General features: G+C 47.5%; 12 protein-coding genes across 12 annotated transcripts in view; 7 read left to right on the top strand and 5 right to left on the bottom strand.

The window, feature by feature from the left end:
- Window positions 1–1,164: 1,164 nt before the first annotated feature.
- On the bottom strand, window positions 1,165–1,693 carry MGYG_03047 (hypothetical protein; the record flags this gene model as incomplete). The annotated part of the gene is made up of 3 exons (XM_003175475.1): window positions 1,165–1,263; window positions 1,390–1,422; window positions 1,505–1,693. The coding sequence occupies 3 exons, from the start codon at window positions 1,691–1,693 to the stop codon at window positions 1,165–1,167; spliced, it is 321 nt and encodes a 106-aa protein (XP_003175523.1).
- Window positions 1,694–2,224: 531 nt separating this feature from the next.
- MGYG_03046 (hypothetical protein) lies at window positions 2,225–4,383 on the top strand (the record flags this gene model as incomplete). The annotated part of the gene is made up of 2 exons (XM_003175474.1): window positions 2,225–2,423; window positions 2,477–4,383. The coding sequence occupies 2 exons, from the start codon at window positions 2,225–2,227 to the stop codon at window positions 4,381–4,383; spliced, it is 2,106 nt and encodes a 701-aa protein (XP_003175522.1).
- Window positions 4,384–5,657: 1,274 nt separating this feature from the next.
- MGYG_03045 (DNA excision repair protein ERCC-8) lies at window positions 5,658–7,295 on the bottom strand (the record flags this gene model as incomplete). Its single annotated transcript, XM_003175473.1, has 3 exons — window positions 5,658–6,774; window positions 6,838–6,939; window positions 7,030–7,295. 3 exons carry the CDS (start codon window positions 7,293–7,295, stop codon window positions 5,658–5,660), a joined length of 1,485 nt encoding a protein of 494 aa, XP_003175521.1.
- A 233-nt stretch (window positions 7,296–7,528) lies between these two features.
- Window positions 7,529–8,300, top strand: MGYG_03044 (hypothetical protein; the record flags this gene model as incomplete). The annotated part of the gene is made up of 2 exons (XM_003175472.1): window positions 7,529–7,631; window positions 7,699–8,300. The coding sequence occupies 2 exons, from the start codon at window positions 7,529–7,531 to the stop codon at window positions 8,298–8,300; spliced, it is 705 nt and encodes a 234-aa protein (XP_003175520.1).
- A 678-nt stretch (window positions 8,301–8,978) lies between these two features.
- On the top strand, window positions 8,979–9,750 carry MGYG_03043 (hypothetical protein; the record flags this gene model as incomplete). Its single annotated transcript, XM_003175471.1, has 2 exons — window positions 8,979–8,994; window positions 9,077–9,750. 2 exons carry the CDS (start codon window positions 8,979–8,981, stop codon window positions 9,748–9,750), a joined length of 690 nt encoding a protein of 229 aa, XP_003175519.1.
- A 264-nt stretch (window positions 9,751–10,014) lies between these two features.
- On the bottom strand, window positions 10,015–11,600 carry MGYG_03042 (dihydroorotate dehydrogenase; the record flags this gene model as incomplete). Its single annotated transcript, XM_003175470.1, has 2 exons — window positions 10,015–11,103; window positions 11,190–11,600. The coding sequence occupies 2 exons, from the start codon at window positions 11,598–11,600 to the stop codon at window positions 10,015–10,017; spliced, it is 1,500 nt and encodes a 499-aa protein (XP_003175518.1).
- A 477-nt stretch (window positions 11,601–12,077) lies between these two features.
- MGYG_03041 (ribose-5-phosphate isomerase B) lies at window positions 12,078–12,566 on the bottom strand (the record flags this gene model as incomplete). The annotated part of the gene is made up of 1 exon (XM_003175469.1): window positions 12,078–12,566. The coding sequence occupies one exon, from the start codon at window positions 12,564–12,566 to the stop codon at window positions 12,078–12,080; it is 489 nt and encodes a 162-aa protein (XP_003175517.1).
- Window positions 12,567–13,477: 911 nt separating this feature from the next.
- On the top strand, window positions 13,478–14,380 carry MGYG_03040 (triosephosphate isomerase; the record flags this gene model as incomplete). Its single annotated transcript, XM_003175468.1, has 1 exon — window positions 13,478–14,380. One exon carries the CDS (start codon window positions 13,478–13,480, stop codon window positions 14,378–14,380), a length of 903 nt encoding a protein of 300 aa, XP_003175516.1.
- Window positions 14,381–14,515: 135 nt separating this feature from the next.
- Window positions 14,516–16,423, bottom strand: MGYG_03039 (hypothetical protein; the record flags this gene model as incomplete). The annotated part of the gene is made up of 1 exon (XM_003175467.1): window positions 14,516–16,423. The coding sequence occupies one exon, from the start codon at window positions 16,421–16,423 to the stop codon at window positions 14,516–14,518; it is 1,908 nt and encodes a 635-aa protein (XP_003175515.1).
- Window positions 16,424–17,936: 1,513 nt separating this feature from the next.
- Window positions 17,937–20,532, top strand: MGYG_03038 (hypothetical protein; the record flags this gene model as incomplete). Its single annotated transcript, XM_003175466.1, has 3 exons — window positions 17,937–18,003; window positions 18,071–18,146; window positions 18,228–20,532. 3 exons carry the CDS (start codon window positions 17,937–17,939, stop codon window positions 20,530–20,532), a joined length of 2,448 nt encoding a protein of 815 aa, XP_003175514.1.
- Window positions 20,533–21,139: 607 nt separating this feature from the next.
- MGYG_03037 (U-box domain-containing protein) lies at window positions 21,140–22,201 on the top strand (the record flags this gene model as incomplete). The annotated part of the gene is made up of 3 exons (XM_003175465.1): window positions 21,140–21,222; window positions 21,295–21,829; window positions 21,968–22,201. The coding sequence occupies 3 exons, from the start codon at window positions 21,140–21,142 to the stop codon at window positions 22,199–22,201; spliced, it is 852 nt and encodes a 283-aa protein (XP_003175513.1).
- A 1,161-nt stretch (window positions 22,202–23,362) lies between these two features.
- The window catches only part of MGYG_03036 (hypothetical protein), a gene marked incomplete at both ends in the record, with an annotated part of 596 nt that continues 324 nt past the window's right edge, over window positions 23,363–23,634 (top strand). The window contains 2 exons of the mRNA XM_003175464.1: window positions 23,363–23,443; window positions 23,516–23,593. Coding sequence (XP_003175512.1) covers window positions 23,363–23,443; window positions 23,516–23,593 — 159 coding nt within the window. The remainder of the gene's footprint in view (window positions 23,444–23,515; window positions 23,594–23,634) is intronic.

The following is a 23,634-nucleotide window of genomic DNA, read 5'->3' as shown; positions in this document are numbered from 1 at the left end:
GGATATCATACAGGAAATATGGATTACTCATAGGGCAGTAATAAAATAGCAGGAAAGAAGAGGCTGGACGGCACAGCAAGAGGTCATCACCATCTCGGCCGGGATCGCACTTCCCTCTTTGGCTTCCTGGATATCTTGTGACAGGGAAGGGTTTCTTGACCACTGAAGAAGAACGAGAGGAAGAAGAAAAGAGGTGCCGTCATGTGCAGTTAATTAGTCCATATTCTCAACCCTTTATCAGGTTAATACAAGCTAATTAACCTTATTATCCCGGATTTATAAATAGAAGCGGAAGCAATGTTAACCTTAAATTTAAAGTTAATTATGTTGAATAAAAACATTGCTATAATTAACTTGAGGAAACTGTTACTAATTATGGCGTATTTGTCTCTTATCACTTAAGTCAATTTCTAACAGACAGAAACAAGGTTTGTGATCGAATCACTTCAGCATCGCGTCGCCGTCGTTCATTGGCCCAGTGACATGTGAAATCTGCAAGCCCAACGGCGTTATCACATCACCAGTGGGATGTGAAAAGGCGCTGTGGAGCCCGCTCGGGATCTTCATATATGCACGACAGGGTGACGGGAAAAGGCGAGATCACGAGCGTTGAAGGTATTGAGTACATGATATCACTCGACGGCTTCACTCTCATCCCCGCCAAGGGTCCCGGGTCGATGCAGGTCACTGTGACTCCCGAGCGGGCCAGCTTGGCAGAGTGCACCAGCCCACTCAGACCTTGAATCATCGCGATGCATGAGGTACTTGGCTTTCATTGACTTACTCACGTATTCTGTCTTTTCTCTTTCTGCTCTCCTTGTACTCTGAACCGAGCATACACTTACCTCTTTAGGACTAGCAGCAGAAGTAACCTTCGAATCACGGCTCAGATTCCCAAAGCTTGGCCGCTGCTTTCTATCTTAACCAACCTCGCTATTTTCCTTCGCTTGAGAGCTCACTTCCTTCAACCAACTTGATCCCTCACGAGCTAGCTAAAGGGTAAACATCCCCAACCAAGGCCCACGATACTTGAGTAAACAGCAAGAGAAGGATAATGCCTTGCACATGCTCTTGGCTAACATGGCGTTTTTGTCCTTCTCTCCCAGGGGTAGCTAACCGTAGAGAAAACGCCTCTCGAATCGACGACACTGATTACTGAATGTACTACCATTTCACGTTGTACCTGGTTGGAATGGCAACAGACGGCCCAAGCCTGGTCAAACAGAGGATATCGATTTCGTCTCTAAGCGAGGCTGCTCTCTTCTAGAAGTACCCCGTACAGTCAGCATGCATATCACCAAGACTCCTCGGCTGCCCATCCCCAGCCATAGCCGAACCAGGGTACTCATGCTCTCATAGTAACTTGGGCGGAGACCCAGCCCTGCATACATATGCCTCTGGTACAGAGTACAGGTTGACAGCCTAAACTGACGGGTGAGATAGTTGAGTCAACCGCCGGATAACAATCAATAAACGGGGTATTATCCCAACTGTCGCCACCCACTGCCATCTGAGCGTGTGTATTAAACATATTGGGATAATATATGAGCCAAAATGGGAAAGGCTGGGTGTCGAAGAACCTCTTCCAAAGAGTGGACATCGAGGCTCTGATTTGCTGAGGATCAGATGCGGTCAATCTTTGAGCTGCATGTTCCCAGCCTATCCTACGCCCGATCACACCTCCATGCTGCATGGTATCCATACCCCCGCTATACTCTTGGACCCATTATACCCTGGCCATCAGCATGCTTGTGCGTAACTAGATTTGACCAGGGCGGCTCGCGGAAAATGAGAACTGACCAGTCAGCTTGCGCCATGGGCCCTTCCTTGCATAATCCTTGAGCTCCCGTAGCGGGCTTTTTGCTTCTTTACTCTCAATTTTAAGTTCATATCTCCTCGCAGCCTATTTCTATTAATGGAGTCAAAAATAGAAACAGCCCAACCTGGTCAGTTAGCACTTATTAAACTAATATCTTGCCCGCAGCATAATCTTTTAAAGAACATAATTAATCCCCTTTTTGTAGTTCTTTTCTTCGTCCAGGGCTTCATACTCCGCGGTCGCTATTACACTCCTTTTTTCATCAATCTTCCTGCCGGTCAGGTTAAGAGGTTATCTAATACTCCCTTCAGTGGCACATCCTCGACCTTTATTTACCTTGGACGGATCCATCTGTTTTTCGTTGCAACTGTTTTTGCTCTTAAAAGCTTACTGTCATCGTTCAAAATGTCTTTCGCTACTATTGCCCCCTCCCCCAAATCGTCCGCCTCCTCTCCAGGTATGGCCAGTTCTATAGAGCCTGTCAAACCAGCCTCCAAGTCCAAAAAGCCTCGCAAGTCCACAGGAAAGTCGTCGGCTAGCTCGTCAACACAGGGAAGCGCTGGTGTTAAGAAATCAGAGAAGCTACACAAAAGATCTCGCTCTGGTATGTACAGATCCTTTCGTACTTGATCCCTACATACTAACAGTTTAATACAGGATGCTTCACATGCCGCCTGCGACGCAAGAAGTGCGACGAAGGCCATCCTGCCTGTCGTGCTTGCAAGAATCTCAAGTTACGATGTGAATATGAACGACCAATGTGGTGGGGAAACAATGAACAGAGAAAGTCGCAAAAGGAATACATCAAGGATCTCATCAAGAGCACCAAGATGAACGAAAAGACGGTTTCGTGCCCCCGTCAAACATGTTGCACATACAGCCCTCCTGGTCTTTCTCATTCAGCCCCAACCCCTGAGGCGTACCCAGATACCACCTCGCAAACTCGAGACCCTTCTCTAGAGCCAACTTACTGTGCTGAGGGAGAGCCTAACCATGTTCACATCCAAGAATTTTATGACCCATATGCTCAAGATCAAGCTTCTCATCTAGACTCTAACGGATTCTGGTCTGCTCCAACTCCGTACGAGGTAGACGTCAAAACTGAGAGCGAGCTATTCATAAATGATATCCCAACTCGACGAGATTCATCAACGTCTACTTTCAATACTTTCCAGCCACCTCTCGCTCATGCTATGCTACCTTCATTTGTCGAAGATGACTGGGCGCGAGACGATGTGTTCGAGTCCAAGGCTCTTCCACAACACAACTGCTTTGAGTTTTCTCACCTTCCCATGGGTGCGCCCTCAATTCAGGTTGACGATTCAGACCGCCACCTACTGGATCACTTCTTTGAGAACGTATCTAGCAAAATATTCCCCATATTGGAGACCAGGAAGCAAGGAGGCGTCTTTGCAGATGTTATTCTTCCTGCCATCGAGTCAAACAGGTGCTATCTGCACTGCTGCCTAAGCATTGCCGCCGTTCATCTAAAGTCAACACAGCAAATCACCAGCGACTTCATTGACAACGACATCCTTAAGCACCGCTTCCAGGCAGTTTCTGAGCTTTGCTCCTCGTTGAACCAGGATACCGACCATCTCCAGATTCTCGAGGCAACCCTCAGCATGGCGTTCTTCCAATGTGCTGTTGGTCGCGCAAATGACTCTCTACCCGATGTTCCGTGGCACCAACATTTCCAAGCAGCAACGGGGTTAATCCACAAGCTAGACCTTCCACATCGCCTTCTAGAATCTGACCACGGCGCTGTTCACCCGCCATTCAGCATGAGCTTAGCTGCCTGGATTGATATCCTGGGGTCAACGATGCTGGGACAGATGCCACAGTTCGCACATACCTACAGAACCAAGCTCTTTGGGGGAACAAGTGCCGGACTATGTGAACTAATGGGTTGCGAGGACCGAGTTATGTACTTGATCGCAGAAATATCCTGTCTTGATGCACTTTGTATCGAGGGTCGAACAGACCACGCAAGCCTCTGTGGCCATGTCACAAACCTCGCTCAACAGCTTGACCACACTGAACCACCCGCGGGATCTCTCGTGAAGCCATTCTCCGAAAGTGGAGTTCTGCTGCCTCAGCAGCTTTCCAAAAACATCACTGCTCTATTCAGAGTGGCTGCCCGTGTCTACCTTTGCAGTCTTGTTCCCGGATCCAAGCGTGACCAGCCAGGTACCGTTAGTCTGATCTCCCATGCTGCAGACCTGCTTGATCTCATTCCTAGTGGACCAGAAGGCTTTGATTCCTCCATTGTCTGGCCACTACTGATCTGCGGCTCTCTTGCAACACCTGGGAGTACGTTCCGCGAGACGCTTAGCAAGCGAATGGAGCAAATGGGTCAGCAGGCAGAGCTAGGAAGTTTTGGCCGCATGATATGTGTGCTTCGAGAAGTCTGGCGCCTTGCAGACGAGAAAGCCGTCATAGAGGCTCAACAACCAGCAGCATCTTCCCAACAGTCCAATGGGGAGCCTCCGCTGATAACTAACAACATTGTACGCTGGCGAGATGTCATGCAACAAAACGGCTGGGATTTCCTCCTCATCTAATATCTATTCTTGTTTGGATTTGTTCAAGTTACACTGAAGACGTGACGATGTCTTACGATAATTATTAGCCTTGTGATGAGTTTGATACTCTCATCAAGGTGAAGGAGCTGGCACTCCTTTTTACGATCACTACCGCACCTTAAACCGCCCAGTAGATCTGGGCTGGCGACACTTTTATTCAGCGGAAGGCATTATGATGAATCCTTCTATACATAATTTTTATTCAATATACCCCTTTTTAGCTTTACGCAAAGCATACCCCCTTTCACAAACCAGCACCAGCCTGGAGACATTTAGCGTTTGAAACACTTTCAGTTCCATGGGTGGCTGAGCTTCAGATTGCATAAGTTTGGGGGCCGTTTTGGATCTACAAGGGCCGTTTCTATTATTGGGGCCCCGAGTAATTCCCCCTTTATCAGTTCTGCGTTGCATAGCGATGACCGCATTTCAAGGAAGAGGGATCACTGTCTCTATTACTTTTGTTTCACAACACCTGCTTCCTGCTTAGTTAACCTATAACTTCATGTATCTTTAGGCTAGGATGCCTCTCTGCATTGTTTGGTCACTGGAGTAGATATACGTGAGTTTGGAACATCTATAGGGATAAAGGATAGCCACGAGAGTTAACCTCCTTTACATTTAGCTTCAACTTTAGTTAGCTAAAGCCTTAGCTATTAAAACAAATTAAAAAAATTATTAAATGAATAAGAGTACTATATAATTGCTGTTTCATATCTCTGAATAAGACATGCTACCTCGTTATTCATTATAAAAGTAATGATTAGATCATGTAGATATACATCTTCTAAAACCAAGTCATTTAAAAAATATCCCCCGCTGCCCAATATCCCGAATCCCCAACACCAGGTCCCATAACGGAATAGGCATATAGGGTTAACAGCGAGCCATGGTTTCAGGGCCAACCTCTTGACTCTAAATGTAAGAGAAATAAGAGGCCAGGTGAGGCAGATTCGCCTTACTAAGTGTAAAGCGCAATAGTTCCTCAGCAAAGGCTACGTTTTTGCCATTCTATGAATCCAGTGGCCTCGTGATTAAGGCGTCCACCCTGTAAACAAAGCTGCGTTGAAAATCGCAGGTTTGATCTCTATGTCAATCATTATTCCGCTCTTTTTTTTTCCCTCCCCCAAAACTCAAATGTACGAAGCACTAAGAGAAGGAGGGTATATAGAAAATTGCTGACAGCTCTACTTCTATTCTATGCTTATTTTTATTATTATTTTCCGGATAAACTAGATATAAAGATATCGTCTTTCCTAGGTGAAGCTAATACCCGGCTGTATAAGATTGCGGTATACCTCGTTAAGAATATCCCTTTTTCTTTTCTTTTCCTCTCGTTCGCCCCGGGTAGTCTCTGCCTTAAAATCTTCGTCTTCCTGGGTTTGAGAGACCCACGACCTAATCGTACCATCGCCGTGAGCCGAAAACATTTCCATCCCTTCTCCAGAGGCTCCATTACTCCGCCAAGCAAGGGCATTGATTCTCGCAGCACTCAGAGCGGTAGGTCTTCCACGTAATTTTTCTCTGGATATCAAGCCTGGTACTCGTAGGTGTTTGAGTAGAACGCCATCATGAATTCCAAACATGAAGATTTCACCCCTGTCGTCTTGGTCGTTAAAATTTGGCCAGAGCACCGCCTCATGACCTGGCGAGAGGGTTACAGCACTATTGCTTTCAGGGAGAACAAGAGGGGCTCGTTCAGCAAGATGCAGAGAAGCACTATTTCGTATGCGAGGGCCAAAATGGACGAGGGTGTTCGCGCCTGTAGATGCGTCCCAAACGCGAATTCGTGAATCTTGACCTGCACTTAATAAATGGCTACCATTTGATGTCCACCTCACTCCGGTCACCGTACCGTTATGAGCACGGGATCTAGAGTTGTATAGTTTCCCAGTTTTCTGGTTGGTGAGACTTTCAGGCGATAGGACACCAACCGAGTCGTCCATATCAAAGGAAGCTATTGCTGAGTTACGGCCGCCCCGCCTGACATCAAAAATAATAACTCGATTGTCTTTTGAAGCTGAGGCTATTATATGAGGGTTATGCGGAGCCCATTGGACGGAAATAACAGCTCCAGTGTGAGCCGGAAGAGCGTGGGTTGATAATCCTGAGCGAAGATCTAGTAGCCGAATAGCATTCTCTGACGTACCGACTGCAATAAGTAAATGAGATGCCTGGTGCGCCGACAGTGAGTGAGAATAGGGCGTTGAATGGATATTGAATGTGTGAACTGTAGTGATATCAGACTCCCCAAGGCTAGACAATTTCAATGTAGCGTCATGCGAAGTACTCAGGATCGTTGACGGCGTGGGATCGAATGGGTATATCGAGAGAGACGTCAGCGCATGAGTATGGGTTAAGGTATTCGTTTGTCTTTTGATGCCGTCTGTGTCAGTAATGGCGAAAAGTTTAGTTTAGAAACTGGGCACAGCATACTTTGAGACGGAAGCAATTGGTTTATGAAGGTAGCTAAGTTCTGTTCCTCGACTTTCTAAATCCCACAAATGAATAGAGGTATCTGCGCCACCTGAGATCATACTAATATTGATTCTCTTAGCTCCTTGTAAAATTCCTCGTCATGCCGACGAGATTTAAAGGCTGTGTTTGGAGATCATAGAGAACACATACTACCGTTTCTCGTACTGATCGATTGCTAAAACATTAACACCGGCTTTATGTGCCCAGACATCACCAACGTCTAGATCTGAATGGCATGTATCAGGGCTCCCTTTAGTTACGTCGGCTGCTCCTGTCTGGGACTCATGCTGCTTGCCTGCAGAGAACCGGATACCTAGCGCAGGAGCGAGACCATGGACAAGGCGTGTGCATTGCGCAAGATGGAATTGAGAAGGGCGAATAGATCCTTGGGACCTATTAAAGATATATGAATTCATTCATCTGAATAAGCTGGCTTCGTCAGGTTCGTTGATGTTGTTTCTTCGACTTGATGTTGTTGTTTCGTTCCAGATGCGGCTCAAGCGGCGACGTCAATTTGCCAAGACTCAACGCTCCCGTAGACGATGACTAAGCTATATTTACTGCTGCTGGTTGGCCGTTTGGACGAAGAACGGAAGGAAGAAGATGATGCAGCTAGAGGAGCTCACAACACAATATGTCCACGGCCGCAATGGATATAGATGGCGAGTCGGCCCGGCCTGGGCAGCATATAGATGCCGGCGAAAAGAGGGGCCCAAAGTACCGACATGCGAATGTTTATGATGCCGTTGCAGGTTAGCAAAATCAAAGAAACGAAAACATTACCTTCAAACCAGCTAACAGCTTGGAAAGGTCGCGTAGCAACCGATAAAACTTTCAATAAATCTTCATCTCTAGCCAATGACTACTATGGCACCTCTTCGACACGAATATTCCCAGCTGTTTCCCCAGAAGAAGTTTTATTTCGGAAACAAAACGCCCCCGTAAGATACATGGAAAATGATTTTTATTTTGCCAACGAAGATATACCTGAGGACCAGCCCTTGCCGGATTCCGACCTGCTCAAGGCTATTCATGCATACACTTCAGACCTGTACGCAAATAGGACGGTTGATCGTGGCCAGTCGGTGTGGCGTAGCATGGACGAAACCGCTTTGATTGCGCTGGGTTTCTTGCTGGAAGAGGCAGCTGTGGAGGCTCTCCAAGAAACAGGAGACATGGCCTTGGTGGAGGGCACAGTATCCAGCGATTGTGATCCTGAATGTGCCACAGGAGCACCTTCTGTGAGATCCCGTGAAACATCGGTTTCCGCATTTAGTACGCGGTCTCGTATCGATGGTTATGGTAGCGGAGGCTTCAACGATGATGCTACAACATTGGCATATCAGCGAAAGAGCAAAAAGCGCCGGCGTTTAAGCAGTCTGTCAGCGACACGGTCAACTTCGAAGAAACCAGCTACTTGACCATCATACTTGGCACCAACGTACTGTGATAGATGGCATTAGGCATTGGTGCATTGCCATTAATAAGGCTTGCAATGATGCCTTTCAGTATTTACTGAAGGCCATTTCTACCGATCTCTTCTCCTTGATTTATGGTGATACTAAAGTGGCTGGATATTACAGGCATTTCCATTCTGAGTAGGAGGTTATTGGGAGGAATATAGCACATAAACACTTCCAGAAAGAAGCCCCGAGACATCAGCCACTTTTTTCCCCTTATATCCAGAAGAACTTGAGTATCCTGCGCGCTTGTATTCGCGTAGTTGCTCCCTGTTGAAACGGAACATGATACCAAGGGCGAGAAGGATGCTCCCTACCCTAGAGCTGATACCCCTATCAGAAACCAACGCCTTCAAGCTTGCTCGCGTGATGTACCTATAAATTAAGCCATAAGTGGCATGGTGGTTATTATATCTACATTCCACGAGTATCGTGATATCACGCGCCACAAGAGGAAAACACTGACAGTGGGGAACTTTGTCGCCAGCCTAATGCGGAAAAGTGCCTGGAAAGGAACCAAGTTTAAATTAACGTCAACTTTTGACGTCAACCTCCAATACATCACTTTTCTTATTACGCCCATACTCTGTGAATCACATATCTTCACCTTTCTCTGTGGTATTTACGTACTCGGTCGACATGGTTAGGCTTGCCTGTAAAATCCTTCCTTAGTTGACCGTCTGTGAGGTGGGCTAATAGATATATACTAACGATACAATACTACTAGGCACCAAAAGCTGGTGTATCAGCTGCGGAGAAGCAACGTCGTATTCTGGCCTACATTCAAGCATCACGAACATGCTACACTCTCAAGGACTTGGAAAAAACACTCCCACCAGTAGCATCAATCAATGGCATGCAAGTCAAAGAGCATATTCAAGCATTGATTGACGAAGGCCAGCTCCATGTGGAAAAAATTGGCAGTGGAAACTGGTACTGGGCGTGGGGTGGTGAAGAGAAGAAAGCCCGTGAGAAAACAATAGATGCCTTGGACAAGGAGGTAGAGAAATTTCTGAAGTCAACTGGAGAACTGGAAAGCAAAATCCTGGCGCTTAAGGAAGAACAGCGTCTTGATGAGGCAAGAAACCAGGATGGGACTCGGGAAAGTAATGAGAGGGAAAGAGTCGCGTGGATGAAGAAGAAAGACGAGCTAGACACTGAACTCGCGCGTCTGGAGAACGACATCAAGAAAAGATCTGAGGGGGATGGGTCAGGTTCCATTGTGCAAAAGGAGGCAGATATCGCAAGATGGAAGCAGGAAGCACAGGTGTGGACGGATAACATCTATATTCTGGAGGAATATTCGAAAATGTTAACGAATGGAGATAGGGAAGTTTTGGATGCAGTGAGGAGGGAATGCTATGGTCTTGCGTACGTTGAGGGAGAAGGGTTAGCAGATCTAGATTTCTGATACTGACCAGTTGCTGCACTAACATCCATTGTTTCTATAAACTAACTACTTCTCAAGCCCCTTACCACTACCTCGATATATATATATTTTAATGCAAGTGCAGAGCAATTGACCTAGACTGCAGACTTTTTTCTATCCTTTTGATTGTACATTACAAAATATGTGTACAAGGCAAGACTGAGGGAGTCACTACCATGCAGGCAGTAGTAGTATATAGTGACCAGAGACAAGCCAATTACCAGCGGGCTATTGAAATGAACTCCCCTAGTTAGACCCTATAGCCGCTCGCATTTCTTCTTTCATCCTAGTGATCGTCCCGCTTCCACCATACACTAGGCCGGTATAAAGCATAGCAACATCAGCACCAGCATTGATTGCTGCAAGAGCCTGCACACCGTTTGTAATACCACCGGAAGCAAAGATGACTTTTCGAGGCTGAGAAGCCGCAATTTCGGTGGCTGGTATACTCTCTTCGTCCACTGCCGGGCCTGCAAGGGTGCTACGGCGGTCAAGTTCGGCACGATACTTGGCAACCAACGCCACCGTACCGTCGATTAGCTGAGGCCCGGAAAACCCACCTGTTTGAAGAAGAGTGTTTTGTTCTGCGTTGGACATGGAGTAGCCCTTGGGTAAAGCTTCGGGCCGACGGTTAGTAGTATTTCCAACAATAATACCATCGACACCTGCTTTGGTCACAGCATCGCAGATACCGTTAACCTGTTCTTCAGAGTTCTCATCCGGGCTGACTTTGACCATCACATATGGTTTGGTCTGTCGGTCAGCTCGCTTTGCCGCCTGGACAACGCCGGTCAATATCTTTGTTAGGGGTTCAACACGCTGTAGGTCCCTTAGTCCGGGAGTATTTGGGCTGGAGACGTTGACAACCAGTATATCAGCGTATTTCGCCAAGCGATCAACGCAGTAGACATAATCTCGCTTGATGGCTTCAATATCGCCATCTGGGGTGGTCTTGTTCTTGGCCACTTGTACGGCGAGAAGCTTGCCCTCTGTCAAACTTCCTGGAGGCACACCAGCCTCTCCATCTAGGACTCGTTGTTCGGCGGCATCACCCAGGCCAAAACCCGCGGAGTATGCAAAATCGCGGACTCTCTGTCTGAGGAGTAAAGCCATGTTATCTGCTCCTTTTGAGTTGAGTCCATATCGGTTAATCAGCGCATTCTGTGACGGTATACGGAATACTCTCGGCCTTGGGTTTCCTGGCTGTGGAAGAGGCGTGGTCCCTCCCACCTCGACGATCGCTGGCCCAAGCTCAAAGAGCTGGGATGGAATCTCCGCGTCCTTATCAAGACCACCAGAAATACCAATTGGATTGCATAGAGTATATCCAAAGACCTATATCAACATATGGTTAGCATCAGTAGAGAGCGTGTGGTTCGACAGCCGGGAAAATGCCCTGCGGCGCCTCTACTCGGTCTAACCTTGGTCATCAATTTGCCATCTCCGTCCGGGTTCCCCCTCTCACGCGGATGCAGACCATATTGGTATAGTGACTTAAGCATGTCCACTCCGAAATGGTGGGCATCTTCGGCATCTGGATATATCCATCGCAACATGGGTGGTACTAGCCATTGATGTACTCCAGCTCGTGTGTCTGTGATGTAGATATACCCGCAACCCAACCCAAGCACCATGAGTGTAGTCCAAACAATGCCCCTGGATTTTCGTTTTGGCTGCGGTGCCGTATTTATAATTGTGTTCGCCGTGGTTTCACTTGCAGCGGTAGACGCATTTCTGGAGCTCGAACGAAGAGAATGGGTTTGGGGGAGGGAGTAGCTCCTTATTATGCGGGCTCGTGAGCAAGAGCATGAGGCGGCGCGGGATCCCGCCATTGGCATTGCGCCAAGGCGCAATTGTTTTATAATCATGTTTGTTGCAAGAGAGCTGTAAGTTAGCTATAACTTCATCAGCAAACTAGATGTCTCTGGGTTCTGTTTGTTGTCTTGTAGTTAACGAGTGATGTTCCGAGTTGTTTTGTCGCAGTTCGTGGACCACCAAAACCAGGTCATTACGTAATTTGACTCGACTCTGCCATGGGTCCTTAAACTCTTCTATATAAGACACAACCTTGACCGGCTACAAGCATCACAAGAAGGAAGAGAGGGGGAAAAGAAGCGATATTCACACGCAGATGGTGTATAAGTTTTATGGAATTCAAACGCCTAACCAGGCTTGCTTTAATACTTGCGTTTCAGGCGCTACATGCTAATTCATAACATATGAAGGCAGGGGAATGAAAAAAATATCCCAGTGTCTATCCAAAAAGAAAAAAGTGCCGAAGAGAGAAGAGTTATGACATCCGGTTCATTTTATTTTGATTCACCAAACTTGGCCTCGTACTCTCCAATGGCCTTGACCTTCTCTGCGCTGGCACTGCTCTCGTCGAATCTATAGGTCAGCCAGTCGCCTACCAGCTTCTTAGCCAGCTCGATACCGATGACTCTCTGGCCGAAGCAGAGGACCTGTGCGTTGTTGCTGAGGACGGATCTCTCGACGCTGAAGGGGTCATGAGCAGTGACAGCCCTGATGCCGGCCACCTTGTTGGCAGCAATGGCAACTCCGAGACCAGTGCCGCAAATCATGAGGGCGCGGTCAACTTTTCCGTCCTTGATCAAGTGGGCGGCCTCGACGGCGACGTGAGGGTATGCTCGCTTGTCGGTGGGAGATGGGACACCGACGTCTGTTATCGAAGCAACGAGAGGGTTCTTCTCGAGATGGGCCTTGATGGCTTCCTTGTAGGAGTGGCCGGCATCGTCACAGCACATGGCAATGCGGAGAGGTGGGAGTGAGGCAGCCATTTTTCAGGGATTCTGATAGATTGCGTTCGGTATTCGATTTCGAATCGGAGTGGTACTGTTTTCTAATTGATTCAAAGGTGACTTGGATGTATGGTAATGTGATAATTGTGGACCGACAGAGAGGGAATGTTGGCCATATTTATATCTGAGCCAGTAACATGCCCTCGGATCAGCCTGTGTAGAGAACCATTTGACAGTCACCTTTCTCACGGGTCAGATTGTGATACTTGTCTCCATCATCCCAGGACGAAAAATAGCCGTCCTGGATCCGTTCTCTCAATTACACCCTGATGGTGGAGTGGTATGGAGATTGTGATGACAATCCCATCTCCACCTTGACGCTTCATCGGAAGGCGTATGCAGAATCACTCGCTCTCCCAGGCTGTTATATAATCTGTACCACCGGACAAATACCGCGGATGGGCCGAGTTCATGGTTATGGAGGCAAAGGGCAATGCTGATAGGTAAAGCAGATACAGGCTCCTCATTTGGCCAGCGGACAAAGGACGTGGAGCCCTACATCAACCCGCCATATTAAAGCAAGTAGCTCACATCATTGCCCGAGGGGAAGATTCAGCCACCAGTGACAACAAACAGCGACATCTCGCAAACGCCAAAAGGTGCCGGCAAAGCAAGAGAAAGACTTGGTGTTTGATGGCCACCGGGTTACCGTATCAAGTAAAACCGCTTATCGATAAAGCTTGTTCCGGCAGCAGCTTCGTAGTTATAAAAGGGAAGCCGGAGCGACGCCGATGGCAGCTGGGAGCTTTGCCGCTAGAGGATGTGACTTGTTATAGCTAACTAGTTATTTAGTTAGTTAACTACCTAAGTTATAGACTGGACAACTCGGATGGTCCTCAGGCTGCGCGGAGAGAGAAACACTGAGGAAGCAAGGATAGAGAGACAGCAGCATGGCCAGTTCCGCTGCATCAGGGGTGACATACCCAGCACTCCCCAAGACGCTCCTAATAATCTCATTGAAGATGTATTTTACCCCTTCGCGGACGCTGGAATACCTACGAGCTTTGTTGGAGCCACGGAACGAGATCGTCTGCGCAAGAAACAGATCAAAACTTCTACTCGCCCTCGTCCCGGACTTTCTAACTGTATATCCATGTTCCGAGGTGATCAAGGAGTTCACCACCAAACAGTTTGATACGCTGCAGTCGACGACAGGCCCTGTCCCCGAATCCTTGTCGCAACAACCTTCCTTCCTGCTAGGGGCCCAGGATTGCTTCTGGGAGACTGCGGGCCCATATACAGGGGAAGTGTCTCCTGTCAGTCTACGCTCGATGAACGTGTCAATTGTTGAGCTAGGTCATGCAGAGCGTCGGGCAATCTTCAAGGAAACAGACGAACAGGTCGGTCGGAAAGCTGCAGCCGTCAGCGCGCAGGGGATGGTCCCACTTGTCTGTGTGGGCGAAATACCCGTCCCAGGGCCTGTGATGTCAGAGGCTGTTGGAGTGGCGGTAAAGGAGTGTGAAGTTCAGGTCAGAGCGGTGCTGGATGCGATTCCGCAGGATGCGCCATGTATCTTTGCCTATGAGCCTGTATGGGCAATTGGGCAGCCAGTTCCCGCTGGTGTTGACCATATAGCTGCTGTGGTTCAGGGGATACGGATTGTGATTGATAGAGTGCGCGGTGGGACAAGTAAAGGGGAGGTCAGAGTGATATATGGAGGCAGTGCAGGACCTGGGCTTTGGGGCCAGGGGGGGCTAGGGAAAGCCGTGGATGGCATGTTCCTGGGTCGGTTTGCGCATGAGATTGAGGGCGTGCAAAAGGTAGTCCGGGAAGTTGAGGAGAGCCTCGAGTAATGCATGCAACATTATCTTTTAGATATACACATATTTTTTGTCGTGGTAGGTTGAGGGAGACTGAAAATTAGCTTGATTACTTTGATGTAGGATATAGAGTATCCATATTATTATCACATTCGATAATTGTAACATTTAAGGATTCTGAATGGGCGCATAAACACCCCGTGGATCTGTCTGCTGCTGTTCCATATTCACCTTTCCCACGGTTTCCGAATGGCTGTGTATAAAGACTCCTGTTGAAGTAGCCATCTGAACTTTTCCATCATTCGTGACGAAACCAATATCAGGCATCTTGTGGATATAACCCGGATCCGCACTAGTATCCGTATCCCCAATGTTCGTCGTCGCATAAAGATTGGCAAGAAGCGAATTGGAGTAGTGAGGATCTACTAGAAGCCATAGCCATACCCAAACAGCAGCACAGAATATAATAGGTAGGATAACTAGAAGAACTTGAAGCGGTGACATAGCCGCCTGCACCTTGCTCGTTTCCAATGTGACCAGGCCCGGGTTAATGGCCATTATGTAGCCTCTTGATAGGACAAGATTATCCAGTTTCTCCGAATTGTTTGCAGCCCATTCAAAGCCCCTTTGGTTGAGTGCCACAGAGCTAACGTTGGTGCTGCCGTCTCCAAGAGTCCCGCCAATGACGAGAACGGAGGAGCTATCAATTTGTCCGAAGAACCGAGCTCCGGTTTTGTTTGTCTTCCCTTGTTCATAGCACGAGGTACCATATACCTTCCCTCCTGTTGCACGGTTGTGGTAGTAGTGATCACAGGCCTCTAAAGGCTTCACAGGTTCAGGCAGCGTGTCCGAACGAATGAGGGTGATATTGACCAACGATATACGGAATAGTGAAAACACAACTACGTCTTTCGTTGCGAGCAAGTTCAGGTACTCGTAATGGAACTGAACGACGGTGTTGTTTCCAGATTTTTGAACAGAGCCAAATTGGAAACTTGTGTTATTAGATACGCCGTGTTGGATCTTTTCGGTGATTTTGGTGATATACGGATCATCCCACTGAGCTGGATCTAGAGACCAGGACCGCTTGACCAAATCGTATACCGAGTCTCTTGGAAAAGGCTGTTCGTGATCGTAAACTGCTGATATTTTCATCGCGTTTTCCAGGAAGGTATGTCTTCTCCGCCCTTTGGTGACAGTGAACATCTGTTTCATCATGGCGGTGTCGCCTCCTGTACCCAGGAAGGACCAAGGGTTATCTTCTCGGTTCGCTCGCATGTATTCTGATAGATAATTCTGATCTGTAACATCATCCCAATGGATTTCTGGTTGGCCAAGCGGAGTTCTTGCAAGCTGGTCCGCATGGATATTGTCAAAGGAGCATTCCCACGAGGCAGATTCGCCTTCCGTTAGAGGAACCCAAGGACAGATGTAGTATTCTTTTGTCTCAAGATTGGATATCGAGCTGGTGGTGACGTAGGTATCGGGTGAAACTGAAAATCCTTCGTTGTCCAGCCATATACGCGGCCCGATGTTCTTCGCTAGATTGAATTTTTGGGTTGGAGGGACAGGCTCTGGCTTGCCCAGGTCGACGTTGCCAGTCAACGAAAAGTTAAGATTTGACTGAAACAAATTTGCGTTCATGCTATCTGTAAAATGACGGTCAAGGGTGTCGAAATCCTCTGGCCTTGTAGAGGAGAATACCACGTACCCAGGCCTCTTGAGCAAATGACCCTTAAGTGTGGAAGCGGTGACATTTCGTTTGATTGAAATATATCCGGGGAAATCAAGGCCCCAGAGTAAAGTGTCGTACAGTCCAGAGGTGAGTAAAAGCATAGTAAAGCAGAAAACAAGGATAGACTGATGTGTGAAGCCGCGAGAGAAGACAAATAGTGTTCTCTGGATGTAGTCTTCTGTAAACATTAGATAGGCTGTGAAAGCGTTTTTGGCTGATGCGAGAAGAGAAAAGAGCTTAAAAACGCCAATTTGCAAGCAGACGCCTGCAATTCGGAAGAGTATCGACTTGACAGCATTGTGACCAACAGCCAATGTGGTAGCAATAAAACTCGAAACCATTGCTAATCCTTTAGAAAGGAAACTCCTCTCAGCCTCCAACGATGGTTATTCTCATAGAAATATACGGAGTAAAGAGGACAAAATAAATGCCAGGCAAGGCTAGCTCTCATGTATATATAGCTATTTATATATACCAGACGCCTGTGCCCCCTAAAGCGGTTGGATATCTCGCTTCTCCTTGCAGATTGCCAGCCACTGCCGCCTCAACGCCTTTCAAACGTTAAGAGTTCGCTAAATGATTCGTGATTCAAGAGCCCCATCTATGGAAAATGCGAGCATTTCCCTCAAAGCTCGCTTGTTGCTACTCCGTACAGCTAGCCTTGGATTATTTATGCACCCAACACAGCTGCGCATGCAACCCCACCAGTTAAAGCTCAATTATCGAGTGGGCTAGGCCACTTTGTTTAACCACCACTTTGTTTAACCATCGTCAAGCACCTTCCACAAGCCTTGCTAGCGGTGCTCCCCCTGATGTGGCTTTTGGCTCCCGGATGTCGATGTGGCCGACCCAGCGAGCCATGGCTTAAACTTCCCAGCTCCCGCGTCCCAAAGCTGGCTTTGCACGACTCGCCCCGTCGCCATTTCCACGCTGGCTTGAGTCGAGCCGAGCCGAGTCGAGTCGTAGTTTAAAAATAGTACGCGACTAAACTTCTCAGCGCTCTGGCGAAGCGAAGATTTGTGACAGTCACCTGCTTCCCCGACCCCTGTACGGAGTGCTCAGTAGAGAGCGACGCGTGTTGTCTTCTCTCTAATATAAGCGGGGATGCAGAGTATTAAATGGTAGTCCCAGCTCGACATGGCCAACAAGGAGCTGTCAGAATAAGAAGAAAGACGAAGACGATGTTTGATGACGGATGGTCAGGCCCTTTTTCAAGGTTTCTCCCCTGCCGGATATTGGCAAGACCCCTGATTATGTAATGATATTAAAATTATCACGTGGGAAGATAATGTTGCCAAGAAATCAGGTGAGCTTCCTGCTACTGCTTATATAAGAATATTATATAATGCAGACTAAACCAAATAACGCAAAGACAACAACACCTTTTTTTCTAGTCGTCAGGGCGGCTCAATACGAGGCGTTGTTGACCACAACCACACCGATGTGTATCGAAGACAATCTTTTGATCTGTTTGTTGCTGGTAGCAGCTTCATGTTTGGGCGCTACGACAGAATGTGCTACTCTATACCCTGTATGGAGTACTCATATAAATATTTCAGTACCGCGCGTGCTCTAAGTATTCGTTATTTGGAGTGCATATTGTTTTTGAGAGATACATAACAACTTCCAATTGAAATGCAATCGCAATGAGGTTCCAGTCTTGGTCCAAGGCCAATGATGGCCTGATCGGCATCGGGTGGACCAAAACCTCGTGAGAGAGACACAAATAGGAGGAGGCGACTTTTCTCCTAAAGAGCCTCGTTTTCCATGGGATTTGCTCGGGCTCTTTGCTCAAAAGGACAACCAGGGGGTTGTGAGTGGGATTAAAGATCACTAGAAGCTTTGTGCAATAATATGGAAGGCATCACAACGCTGACAGTTGGCCGGGTTTCCGGTCTAATAGCGTTTGGAAATTTTGTTCGTAAGTACATATGATTGACCACCCCATCATCTCTAGAGCAGTTCTCTAATTTGCACCCCTTGCATAGTCACGGCCACGTTCCCACTGCTTCTAGCTATTGTGCTGGCTCACCGTCTTAGCGATAAGCTATCTGCGGCATCCTGGTAAGCTTTGGATGACTGTTAAGCATTTACTACCATACCCGCGCCTTTCTCCTCCTATATTTCTAACAATCGTTGCGACAGGTCGGTGCTTGCCCGTCAGCTACATTCGACGTTATGGCCGAGCATACTTCAAGCAGACTCTGTTGCTGGAAAACATGTTTATTGGAGTGTTTCAACCTTGGCCTATACCAACATTGGACTGGCAGTTCTTGGTGTTTTATCTGGAGTTGTGACGCCTTTAGGACTCGGTGACCAAATTCGTCCAGCAGAAAATCGTGATGTGAACTTCCGCTATGCGCCTGATCTCTCTAGTTTTGGCAGGAATACGATAGCTCGTCCTGATATGCCCTTGTCTCGAGACTGTCTTGTCAGGACCACTCAGTGCCCTGGGGCCATCGTTCCTGGAGCAGTTATTAACCAGGGATCCTGGAACCGATCTGCAAACCCCGACATTACTGCCACCACGAGGATCCCCAAGAATATCACGGAGATGTTTTCAAGCGCCTCCAAGAAATCAAGCATAGCGGGGATACTGGATATCCAGTACCGGTTTTGGCTGCCATATACTTCTGAATACTTTGATGGCCACAAACCGTACCCTAGAGGCCAGTTACTATCTCTTGAATCCTTAATTTCAAGAGACGATATAACTTTGGTTGAAGGGCTGATCGCTGATATGCACTCTGGCGGAATTGGTTTTCGGAACCATAGCATGCCTTCTGGAATGCCTTTTGGCGCTGAGTGGGATGAAGATATTCTATGGGTTGAACCCGAGATTTCTTGTGTCAATACCAACCTCACATATGAGCTCACTCTAGCTGATACCCGAAATGGAACCTTTTCTCCACCTATTCGCTCAATAGAACTCGTAGATGAAGGCGGCTTTTCCGATTTGCGACATGGAGATCCTTATAATGGCTGGCCAAACATCACTTATACATCTCCGGACCCTCAACTTAGGGCAGATCGATCAGCTTGGCTTAACAATTTCCTTGCTGGTATTACGTACAATCTTACAGATGGGGATACCAGTGTAGTGGGATATGGCTTCAATGTTACTCGCGGACAACGCTACCCCATTGCTGGTAAAGTACCATATTTTGTGACATCGGATATTGAGGCTGAGTCTCTAAGTGGTGCCTGGCTAAATTTACCCAGCATCTCATTCGACAATAATGGAACCTTGACTGTGGGCAACCGTACTATTCAGAGCTCTAGTGATAATCTTTATTGGTGGACCATTGGACTCTTCACTCAGCTCAAAGGTAGATGTCTTGGACAGTATAATGATGCCTCCCTCGAAAACGAGTATAACGTTGAGTGTGGACAATTTTTCGGAGCGGCATCGAGAGTAGATGGAGGAAATCCACTATTCAAAGAGGCTGGATCAAAATGGAGGAAACCAATATACATTTGTGCCGGTGCCGTCAAGTCTTCAGTGAAAACTGTCTCCTTCGTGATGAATGGAACGGCCTCGTTGGAGTCTCTTGCTGTGAAGAATATTAAAGACAAGCAGTACTCTAACCCAGACGATCACCCGCTCTGGGCTTTGGAAGACTGGTGGCACCCAGGGTCTGAAGGCGCCTTCCCAGGTCCACTTTGGGGGATCGTTGATGATTCATATAAGGAAACCCCTGGTTATAACTTTACTCGCGCCCCTTCGTTTTACCTGCCTTTCAGTTATTACACTCTCACATTATCTTCCTTTACCGGACCTCGGGATAACCTTGCGGGAGTGTCCATGCCATATGGGATTATGGGAAAGTTGTTAACCAACGACTTTTTCAGCAAGTTTAATGACGACTATATCTCATACTCTGGGACAAGCAATGTTGGCCTTGGGAATAAGTGGCGTAATCTATCAAAGACGCCAGATGATGCCTCTAAGCTTCTACGTCTTATCTGGACAGATATCATGACCAGCAATACTGTCGGCACCAACATGAGAGGAAGTGCGTTGTCAGGAGCCAGTGTAACAGGGGATGGGCCATTTACTCGAACTGTAAGGGCTTATGATCGAAAGGTGACCTACGACCTACGATTTGCGATTCCCGCCATACTCTTCCTTGTTTCCTGGGTGTTGTTCCTCTTTGCAAGTCTCGTTATGGCAATGGGCGATGGGCATCCATTTACACGTTTGAAGAAGCTCTTGAATGATACGAGTGTTGGACGTGTTGCAGCTAGTTTAGAGTACCCTGAGAGCCGGGCCGTGCAGGATGCTTTGACTAAAGACTGGCTGGTTGCAGCTGGTCACCTTCCCGTAAGGCTGTCTGGCTCGTCAAAGGTGTCTTCCGACGCGGAAGAGCAGGAAGGAAACGGGAAGACTCCATCTTCACATTTACTTCAGCCAAAGCTAGGTGATACTCCCGATAAGGGAACATCCTGAGCTGCTGGCACTTATATGGTTCAATCTGATATGCCCCTTGTGAATGCTGCCAGCTCTTCAGCCGCACCAGCTGATTTCCCTAACAAGACTTAATGAATTCTACATGCTCTATACCCTTTTATCTTAGTCTTTATGAAACATTAGCTCCATAATATACTCGCACTCCCTATTCTGTTTTTATATACTGCACTCTCGGCATTATGTATTCCTCGCCCTTATCTCCGGCGGGTCTTGCTGCCTCGGCATCGGGATCATTTTGTGCCTCTCTGACTAATCAAGCTTTCCACCCGCTTCTTTCAACATCCAGAAGGGGAAAAGACGCCAGCCGTGGGCGGAGCGATGAGCGCTTTGCTCTTTGTGCAAATGCAGCCTGGTAGTTCTCTCTTTTATCCTTATCTTTCGTTTGTCTTTGATTGCACTTCATATTTTAGCTCTAGACATTATAATATTACGACTCTTCTTTTAGTATTATCAAACATCATCTTCTAGCGCAGCGCTTTTTTTTTTACTACAAACTACGAACTTTCATTAACCCGAAGACTATTCGCCTTCTCTCATACGCCCGCGCGCTTGGAAATAGGCAGCCAGGTACCTCGAGTGATCAGCGATGTCTTACGAGCTAAAGGCTAAGGGCAATGAACGGTTTAAGGAGGGGGATTATGAGGGCGCGGAGGAGTTATACTCCCAAGCGTATGGCAGTTCCTTGGTTGACAGTAACCCCTGATCCAACGAAACACCAATGCTAATAAGCCCCGTCTTTAGAATTCAGAAAAACTCCAACGATCCGACATTCTTTAATAACCGCGCCCTCGTCCGAATAAAGCTCGGGTTGTGGGACGGAGCAGAACACGATTCAAGAATCGCCGTGGATCTCTACGGACCCAAGAATGCTGCAGCCGTCAAGTCGAATTACTACCTCTCCCAGGCGCTGTTGGCATTGCAGCGGCCTGCCGAAGCGCTTGAAATCGCTCTTGCTGCATACAAGACCAGTCTTGAGACAAAGAATCCCAACTCCGAACCTCTGTCGAGGATCATACTTCGCGCAAAGCAAAGTATATGGGCAGCAAAGGAAACCGCGCGTATTAGAGAACGTAATGAGACTCTGAAGCAGGTGGAGGCCCTGATGGAAGCAGAGTTGCGCTCGGAAATGGCCGCTTTACATGACGCTTTTGAGAAAGGTGAGATGGGCAAGGTCGGATATGACGAAGACAAGAAGGTATTGGAGGAAGAATATGAGAAAAAGTTAAAGAATGTGCGAGATGCATTTGCGTCGCTGGATCCAGAGCTTCAGGAAAGGGTATGTTACTTCCCCGGCATTTCTTTGCATATCTTTCTTTTCATCCTTTGCTTGAAATATCTCGTCCCACATAAGATGTATGCGTCCGCATACATTTGCTGCAAGACAGCGCAGACGCTAACTAATCCCTGTCTACAGCATATGCCGGAGCACTTGATCGACAACATTACTTTTGAAGTTATGCATGATCCGGTCGTTACGCCTTCAGGTCATTCGTTCGAAAGAACAAGCATCTTGAAACATCTACAACAGTCTGAGGTTGACCCCATAACTCGTGTACCAATGACCACCAGCGACCTCCGACCGAACTATGCACTCAAGGCAGCCTGTGAAGATTTTCTGGGGAAGAACGGATGGGCCGTTGACTGGTAAGCTATACGCCCCCTTGACGTCTTAACGAAGTGTATGCCCTTTTGTTTTCTCTTCTATGCACATTTCGCCCTTCATTCTGCTGTCTACGCAAGCCTTTGTTTCCTCTTTTATTCCCTTTGTACAGAGTAGACTCCGAGTGGCTTTCCTTCCACTATATCTTTTGTTGCATATGCTGCATATTTATGGAGTCAGTTGGGTTGGCGCATGTTTTGAAATTCAGCACACAGTCTGTTCATATGTTAGACTTTTATTATCCTTCAGAAAGCAAATGCCTCGCGGGAAATGTATTCAATCCAGGTTCAAACAGCGGCCCTGATGTTGATTCCAGTGTTAAATAAACGGCGCATGACTAAGCAGTCGCCTAACCTATGTTAGTCAGCAAACGCTAGCGCTTATTAGTAGGCTGTTGGTATGATATTAATAGAAGTTGCAATATACGTGGGAAATAGTTAAGAGGTAACTATTTCATTTGTACCACACGCAAACAGTCTGCAACTGTTTGTCATGATTGTCTCGCTACTTCAAACTGCATAGGGTAGAAAAGAGACTCAAGAAAAAGAAAGAAAGAAAAAAAGAGAAGAGCGCAAATGGTGTTGGCGCTGCACTCTTCTGCAAGGTGCGAGCTTCCACGGCTATGGCCCCTCTGTCCCGTCCCTTGGACCTGAAGGCCACCGTGTTCCCAGACGCTCCCACGTCTGCTATCCCTGCCCCCCATGACGCAATGCGAGTTATCACGGAGTACTTCCAGTGACTTCATGCTCTTATCACTTTTGGCGTGCGGTGAAGTAACTCCGAGTAACTCCGCCCAGCAAAGTCCTGGCGCTAGGGCCACTTTCTTTTCCCGTGATCCGTGAGCGGAACATCTATAAATGCAAAAGCGAAGCCCCTCTTCTCGCCAGACAAAACAACAGACAGAAAAAAGTGAAGAACAGACGCAGAGAAGAAGAAAAGAGACGCCTGATAGAAGAGTAAGTAGGCCGCTGGTAGTGAGAGAAGAAGAACACCTAACAACGAGTGTTCAGTTACCTAGTTGAGTGAGCTAACTAATTGAGCAGAAGACCCCTCATTTTTGAACGGATAGCTCTCTTACCGAGCCAACAACGCATTAGCAACACCCGGGTTCACGCCAGAAAAAAGGGAGAAAAGGGCCTGAATATAGCCATGTCTGATACGGACTTCAAAGCTGCTGCTGAGGCCAGCCGAAGACTCCTCGCTAAGCCAAGCAATGACGAACTCTTGAAGGTATTCCCACCTCCTAATATCGTTATATTGTGAGCGGAACGGACTGCTAATACCTATGCTCGCGATGTCTAGCTCTATGCCCTCTACAAGCAGGGAACACAAGACCCCCCATTTGAGAAGGCTCCTAGCCCAGGAATGTTCGACATGAAGGTACTACACCATTGAACTGCCTCTGTGGAAATATATATACC

The sequence above is a fragment of the Nannizzia gypsea genome, genomic scaffold, assembly GCF_000150975.2.
Source record: "Nannizzia gypsea CBS 118893 supercont1.2 genomic scaffold, whole genome shotgun sequence".
Classification (NCBI taxonomy): domain Eukaryota; kingdom Fungi; phylum Ascomycota; class Eurotiomycetes; order Onygenales; family Arthrodermataceae; genus Nannizzia; species Nannizzia gypsea.
The sequence above is the reverse complement of the archived record's forward strand: the minus strand, read 5'-3'. Positions and strand labels throughout refer to the sequence as shown.